Source organism: Pelodiscus sinensis, chromosome 2 (genome assembly GCF_049634645.1).
Source record: "Pelodiscus sinensis isolate JC-2024 chromosome 2, ASM4963464v1, whole genome shotgun sequence".
Classification (NCBI taxonomy): Eukaryota; Metazoa; Chordata; order Testudines; family Trionychidae; genus Pelodiscus; species Pelodiscus sinensis.
This window is the reverse complement of record NC_134712.1, coordinates 202,643,947-202,652,411: the sequence shown is the minus strand read 5'-3', so window position 1 is coordinate 202,652,411 and position 8,465 is coordinate 202,643,947. Positions and strand designations below refer to the sequence as shown.

At 36.2% G+C, this 8,465-nt stretch overlaps 1 protein-coding gene across 12 annotated transcripts in view; it reads right to left on the bottom strand.

Annotated features, from left to right (window-relative positions):
- The window catches only part of SNX13 (sorting nexin 13), a 127,681-nt gene that overhangs the window by 32,002 nt on the left and 87,214 nt on the right, over nt 1-8,465 (bottom strand). For all 12 annotated transcript variants that reach the window (XR_012902011.1, XR_001369266.3, XM_025179082.2 and 9 more), the window contains 2 exons: nt 6,204-6,273; nt 2,656-2,795 (listed from right to left, as the gene is read on the bottom strand). Coding sequence is in view for 10 of the 12 variants with exons in the window: in XM_025179082.2 (XP_025034867.1) it covers nt 2,656-2,795; nt 6,204-6,273 (210 nt within the window). In the remaining 2 variants the exon portion in view is untranslated. The remainder of the gene's footprint in view (nt 1-2,655; nt 2,796-6,203; nt 6,274-8,465) is intronic.

Below are 8,465 nucleotides of genomic sequence, written 5' to 3'. Positions count from 1 at the left end.
GATTCCAGGAAGCCCGGGACAGAGCAACTCTGCCTTGGGCTTCCTGTAGTCAGCCGCTGGTCAGTTTCAGCAGCGGCTGAATCTGGACGCCAGTTCCGACTTACATACAGATTCATCTTAAGAACAAACCTACAGTCCCTATCTTGTACGTAACCTGGGGACTGCCTGTATAGTCAATCTCAACTAAGACATGGTTCAAAAGCTCCTTTAAAAGTATTATGTTGTTAACACTTATTCATGTCAGCAGGTTCTACTTTGTACCAGCTGGAGAATTACAAATCTGTGCATTTTTCTCTTTTATTTTATGGGGATTAAGAGTATGAGAATACAGGCAAAGCAATAAAAGGCAGATTGTTTAATTGTACACAGAACTGCCAACAGCTGTCCCCTTCCTAGACCTCACAGATCTTCAGCATTTCACTTAAAAACCTAAATGGTCTATTTCCCAAGCTCAGTTTTTATTTCTTAAGCTCCATGACAAATACAACAAATGAACTAAATAACTGTTTCACACTGACTACACTTCCACTGTGAACATTACTTAACTTTCTAAGGAAAGATGACAAACATGTAACCAAATAATTCTGAAGATAATACATTTTTTATTATTCTTTTGGTAGTTAATTCTAAAGTCACCTATAAAAAGCATCTCTTCATTTGACAAAATATAAATAAAAGCGTCACTCACTCATATATAAAATAATTTTATTTTAAAAATATGCAAATCTTTCTTAACACTAATTGTGAAAAAATGCAGTTATATATTACACAAGAACACGAATGTAAGTACAGTAACTAGAATTACTTATCTAATACAATTTTCATCAGATTATGGAAAAAAATTTGTAACATGTCACTAAAATAAAAACTGACCCATGCTCTGAGTCTGTGTCACACACCCTGTAGATACACAGGGAAGCTAATTATCCAATCAGAGGACCAAATTTCATGATGAATCCTGGCCATGTGTCACCTGAGGCATATTGCTCGTACGTTTAAAAGAGGAAACAACGTATATTTAGGACTGACCAATTGCTTTCTATGTTCTCTGAAAGCAGGATAAGTAGTAATAGGCTTAATCTGCAGCAAAACAGATTTTGATTAGCTATTAGGAATTCTTTTCTAAATATCAGGGTAGTTAAAATCTAGAATAGGCTTCCAAGGGAGGTTGTGGAATACCCATTACTGAAAATTTTTAAACCACGTTAGGCAGACAACTAGATTATTTGGTTCTATTTTAGCATAGGGGGTTGGACCTGGAGGACTCCTCAGGGTCTCTACCAGCCCTAAACACTTCTATAATTTTATGATATGGTAAGAGCAAGGTTGAAAGCAAACTGTGCTTTGCAAAAATAAAATCCCTTATTTGTGTTCTTTGTTTATACAGCATCTAGCACAATGGGGTCCTGGCCTATGACTAGGGCTCCCAGGTCCTACAGTAATCCAAATAATAATCGTAAACTGATCTAACCATGTAAGTCCTGTACACAGCATATAACTTCACCAAAAACAAAGGAGACATCTCTGCCTATGCGAGACTGATTTTACTCACGCACCCCAGATATGAAAAATATTTCTTAGACAATTCATGGTGATGCACTTGATGTTGCTTATTTTGGCTATCTTTAAGTACGATCTTGACAGACATAAAAGAATGAATTTTTCAAATGTATCAGCTCAGTGGGGTAAATGTAATATTATTGAAGAGTTTCATTAAGATATAGGCTGTCTATGTTTTAGCTTAGGGGCAGACTGAGAGGTATAATAAAGGCTGTTTGCTTTAGCTGTCATTTCCACAACTTAGCATGAATGAATCTCTTAAATGAATCTTTAATTTTGAATCTCCTAGGTTTGTAACACTTACATTTCAGTTATTTGCAGCATTCCTGTAATTTTGTGTGTGTGTTTAAGACACTAATACTCTTAACTTTAACTCAATTTTAACAATTTTTGGCTTGAAACTTCCTTTCTAAAAATTATAATTTTCATATATTAAACGAAGAAACAGAGTGCAACTCATTAATATTTTTAACGATCTGAATAAAAGTACTAAATTATTTTTCTTTCTATTTTAACTTAAGGACAAATTGCTCTCTTCTGGTGCACAAACTACTGTACCAAAGTGTTCTGGTGAATCTTGCCCTTAAGGTGCAACTAACTGGTTTATAGAGCTGTTAGCGAAACTGTCGTTGTTTGAAAGAATGTCTGGGGGAACCTGATAGTTAAATAATACCAGTTATGCACCTTTCCGGATTCACCCCATGTTCTTGCCTGAATTCCCCCAAAGTAATGCCCCTATACACAGTAAAACTGAGGCAGCAGTACCATGAGAAGCGTGTCTAGGCAGGTAGCCACAGAAAAGTTAAAAAGCAGTTCCACTTGGGCCAACTAATATATCAACAAGAACTCAGCATATGGCCAGTCTTCATCATAACAAATGACTCACTCACTACATACAAACAAACTGAAGAGGAAAAATGGTGATAGGTACCTATGTCACAATAGGTATGTAGTTATGTGTTAACTTAAGCCTGTTTGCAGTTATCATCATCACAGCAATTAACTGTTGAGAATTAATCTTAATTACAATTTAAATTCTTAAAATACAGTCTAGATAAACTCATTAGATTAAACTGTCTATATAGGACCAGTTACCTGTTCAGTTATCCTCATGTGGAAGTCATGGAAGTCACTGTAGCGACGATATGTTTTCCATATCTCTTCACTAGTTGGATTGCGTCGATGTACAGTGATCGCATACAGTGCATATGTCTTGCCATGGTCATTGCATACTCCTGCCACAGCATATGGGTCATAGTCAGCATAGACTAGTTATTTAAAACGAAAATGAAGAGGGAAGAGAAACACAAACAAGAGGAAGACGAAAGGACACAAGAGACATGAAATGGAAACATCTGAAATGACAAGACTTGGAGACAAGAACTGATGGAAGCAGAAGAATAAACCCTCCTGTAACAGAAGTTGTCTATAGATGGCATCATCCAGAGACTCCCACATTCTATAAACATGAAACTTTATCTTAGAATAAAGTTACATCAGCGAAACTTGTGTATGAAATAAAAAACTACACATGCAAATATAAGGTGGTCAGATTATTAAAAACTGAATACCTTTTTAATTGAAAAAATCATTTTAGCCTAGCAGATGCTAGGCAATGGGTGTAGGACCCTACTGTAAATCTAGAAAGAGTACTAGTCAGAATTCACACTCAGGTAGTTTCTTCTCTCTAACCATACCTCTGAAGATATCGTTCTTTCCAGGGCACGCAGAGTTAAAATGTTACCAAGCAAAACATTTTATGATATTTAATACCAACTTGCAATTAGTTATAAAGTGAAAATAAAAACACAACTAGTAGTTTAGGATCCAGAAAATAAGTGCCTTCAATTAACAACTTGAGATTCTACTAAGCATAAGACCTGCACTTATTTAGGAAATCAATTTAAGAAATGTTTGCACACCCATGTGAGCAGATGAAACTTCCTGACTTTTCTTTAAATATCAATCAGTAATGAGTCTGGGTGGCAACCTCTCTTTTATTCTTCTTTTATTACAGATTATTATAATTGTTTATACAGAGAATACAGTTACCAATATATTTTTTTGAAACTTAAGTTCTGTCAAAGACTAGAAGTTTGGCAAACTGGTAATAACTCAAAAAATCTATTCTGTGCCTCCCCCCTCCCCAGTTTCCTTTCTAGCAAAAGATTTGGAGAGTCTAACAGGCTAGAAATATTAGCGCATGTAGTGTGACCTCCTCTATATCATATGTTATTAAATTTCACCAAGTTACTCCTGTATCGAATCCAATAACTTATAAGCCCACTAAAAGAGCCAATAAAGCTAGAGATAGCTATAGAATTCCCAAGTAAAAGCGCTAACGTGGATTTAAGAGTAAAGATCTATCAAGCAGTGGTAAAATCTTACAATAGTAAGAAAAACTAGGAATAAATGATGGCAAGTTTATACTTAAACATGAACGTAATGGAAAGAATGTCATTAGGAAGCCAAAAGAACTTTGGGTTGGCCAATCTATTGTCACCCTGGAGAACCCCAAAAACCTTTCAGGTGGCACTCATCCTCCAAAACTCTCAGCTTCATTTAATCAATGACTCAGAACATTGAGACATCTTATCAGACAACTTTACTTAGTTGTGCAGTCAAAAATATCTGTCATAACCAAATGGTATGTCTTTACATCATACCAGACCTGATTTTATACAGCCCACAGGGGTAAAAACGTGTTAAGTTTTTAGTTAAAGAGACTTTGTTGGGGATAATTGTACAGGAAACATTAAAGCATTCATTTTCTATAGATAATAAGGTTGTGACCCCATTTCCCATTTGGAAATAAATAGATAATTTTTACAAAAAAGTCAACAAATTTGGGCTTTCTACACTGGAAGGGGAGGGAGTGAATATGTTAAAAAAGAAAGCTCCTGATTCAAAGATCTTTAACTGAGAACATCCTTCCACCATGTCTTAGAATAACTAGGAACTATGATAAACTTAAAAAACAACAAAAGGTCTGGTAGCACTTTGTAGACTAATGAAATATGTAGATGGTATCATGAGCTTTCGCGGTCATAACCCACTTCTTCAGATGACCGGAGTTTTGAGTTTAGGATGTGCAGACCCAAAATAAATAGGGAAAAAGGAGGAGGGCGGGAAACAAGGAGCAAAGGGTATGGAAATATCAAGGGGAAAAACAGGAAGGCAGAACTGGGAATCAGCAAGCACCTGAAGATTGGGTAGTTAAAATGAATCAAGTAAGAATCAAAGGCAATAACAGGAATCTACACAAAAGCTGTTTACACTGCTATGTATATTGGACAAACTGGACAGTCCCTGCTGGAAAGAATCAATGGACACAAATCAGATATATGAAAAGGGAACATACAGAAACCTGTTGGGGAACACTTTAATCTACCTAATCATTGTTTAAAAGATCTTCAAGTGGCTATCTTGTCATAAACCAATTCTACTAGCCAAATACACAGAGGCGCATTAGAATTACAATTCATTCGCAAGTTCAATTCTCATGCCAATTGCCTCAATCGTTATGAGGAATGGTTGGGGCACTATCAACCTAACATACAATGAAGGGGATCAGTCAGAGCTATTTGCACCATTTCCCTATGAGGCAAACAAAATTTCAAAGCAATCTGAGTAACTGTGGGGATTTTACAATTCTTAGAGAAGTAAAGATGTAAATAGAAAAAGATGAAAACTTTTCTAACTAGAAGGGAGCTGGTGTTCCAGTATAAAAAAAGGGGAGTATCACTAAAATATACATAGGTACATAGAAAAACCTCCCAACCCAATAACCGCATCTAAAAATGCATACAAAGAAAACACACACACACACATATATATATATATATATATCTTTGGTTTTGATATCACATTGCCAAAGTTTTAGTATCCATACAGTGAAAGTTTAAAATGTACTGAGGGAACTGTTGTCTGCTATAACGGCTAAAAAGAATAAAATATTAATTGTTCTTAATAGCACCTTGATATCAGGCCAAAAATCAAATATTACTGTTATAAAATCAAATGAAGAAACAATGACAATCTGTAGCATAACACAAACAGAAGATAGGATACATTTGATACGACTAAAAAGCAATCCTACACCTAAGTTTTATAATAACAATTAAAGTTTTATTAATTTTTGAAGAGCTGACATAAGAACCATTCTTAACTTTCACTGCAGCTAAGATTTAACTCCTTCTATAGCTATGGAACTTAATCCTTACGGTAAGATTGCCAAAGAGGTTATAGTACAGCAGAGAATACTTGAGAACAGAGTTTGCTTGATAGAGACAGAGCTGCTAGAAAGGATAAAGTAATTTTTAAAATAAATTCACCTTGAGATAGTAAGGTATTGCACAATTAAGGGAGAGTTTTCTAATTAGTAGTAGAAAAGCTGAAACATCTCTCGTGCTGCACAACTCCATCTCCCATTTTAGTGCATTAGGTACATAGTTAATTACCAACATGGAAACAAATATTTAAGACATAGAAAGGAAAGAATAAGGATTAGGATTTAAGAGGGAACTATTAGTTCACTAATGTTAGAATACTAGTATTAAAATAAAAAAAATGTATAATAAATGGTAGAAAATCAAAAACGGTAAGGAAAGAAGAGAAGCCATCACTACAATAAAATCACTTACCAGTATCTGAAATGCATGCATGTAGTTGCGCTGAATCCTGAGAAGAGACGTTCGAAAGGTCATCTAAAGACTGAAGGGGAGAAAAAGGGTCATAATAGAAAAGAGATTTTTCTTTATTCACCCACTCATTTAATTTTCAAAGTCTTAATTCACAGTTTTGAATGAAAGACAAATACAGTAATACTATTACAATTACAAATATTTCCAGTATCTGATAACTAAAATTTATATTTTCACATTGTGTCCCTATTTTAAAGTTTCACTGTTCCTAATTTCTGTCAGATCTTTGCTATTTATTTTTAAACAATTGGATTACAACCACCACGTTTGTCAGACCTTCTGCTTAAAAAAAAAAACCAACCGCACAGATTTAGGTTTCCATTTTTTAAAAACAAAGATATTGGTATCAAGAATTAATAAACGTTATATACTACTGCTTAACATGATTGCACTCCCTTCTCTTCTATCAAAATAAGTAAAAAATATTACACAAAGTTGAAGAACTGGATGAAAGAACTACATCATTTTTATTAAACTAAGAGCAGATAGTTTCAAAAAATGTCCTCAGCAAAAGATTTTTGCCCTTATATGATATGTAGGAGTACACGGTCAGCAGGGTTGATGACATGATTACCAGCCCACAATGTGTACCTCCCAAAAGTGCCCATATCATGCACCCCACACTGGCCCAAGCAAGACCTGGGTGGGGCCAGATAGGTCCAAGCTATTAATTAAGGTACAAGCCAGGGAGATAATTGAGTAGGAATAGGCAGGACCAGTAGAAAGCCAGGAAGCTAGCAAAAGGGTCCGGTGCTGGCCCGGACAGTCCGGTGCTGGCGGCTTCTGTCCAGTAAAAAACCCTGAAAATACCGAACATGTAAAATGTTCAGTATTTTCTGTTTTTATCGGATGGAACGCCGCTTGGGACATTCTACTGCTGTCTCTGGTACGCCATGTCTGGTGAGAGCGGAAGGAGAGTGAGGATTTAAAGGCGCAGGGACTTTTTTTTGTGCAACCAAATTTTTCTCCTGCCATGTTTGGTATTTTGGTGAAACTATCTGGCAACCCTAAAAAGGGTAGAGTGGCAGCTAGGGAAGGGCAGTTACTCTCTGGAAAAACGGTATGAGTCTGCTCTAAGGCAGGCTACACAGACTCCAAGGGGTGGGAATAGAGAAACCAGCAAACCCAGAGAAGGGGAGAACCAGTTAGCTAGGGAAAAGAAGAGGGAAACAGCAGCAAGGTCCAAGACAGTACAGACTTAGGATGTATGTTATTGAGTCCCTGGGCTGGAACCCAAAGTAGAAGGTGAGTGTGCATTCCCTTCTCAGCTACTGGGTAGTGGCTCAGGAGACTAGAAACACCAGATAGACAGCTGGTCTAGAAAAACTGTGATTTTGCTACTGGGGAGGGAAATATTGAAAGAGTCCCACGTGGGAACAAAATACGTATCCCCATCCATATGTGCAAAAAATGAGCCACAGATATCCGCAACTTTATCTGCATATCAGTGGATATCCATGGATATAAAGCTGATATCTGCAAATTTTCAGGGTTCTAAATACAAAATGCTTTATATCGAAGGTTCATTTTTGCAGAGGGTATAGTTACAAAACGTATTTAGAACCCTGCAAATTTGTATCCATACCCTCGGCAAAAATGAACCATGGATATAAAGCAGATATGAACAGATTTGCAGGGCTCTAACTATTGACATGTCCAGCCACTGAATGGAAGTAGCAGCACTAAGCATGAGAGAGAGGATGGTGAGTGAAGAGACTACTGAGGAGGTACAGCACAAGATGGATCTAGCTGTCAGAGAAATCAGCAGGAAACACCATGAGCAGAGGAGGAAGCCCATCACACCACATTTTCAGGATTTTTTAAGAACACATTTTTCAGCTATCTGCTATTAACAATTAAACAGTTAACATGTATGTGCCTGTATAGGATTCCAATTAACTAATATTTGGGGATGCAATTATCTGCAAGTGCAAAAAGTATGGGTACAATTGTGTTTATAAGAAAGGAGAATGGAAATCTAAAAAGTTTGTTTTAATGTTGCTATATTTTTAAATAATACGGAAAAAACCTCAATAAATTGAAGATATTTACATGTATTGGTATCCTTGCCTCCATTGGTCAGTGTGTCCAGATTTTGCAGATTTGGAAAATCACTAACAAATGTTCACATTAGATTTACATGTGTAAGTGCATACTATTCATTTATAGAAACCAGTCACCAGTTAACTATCCAAAGCCCAA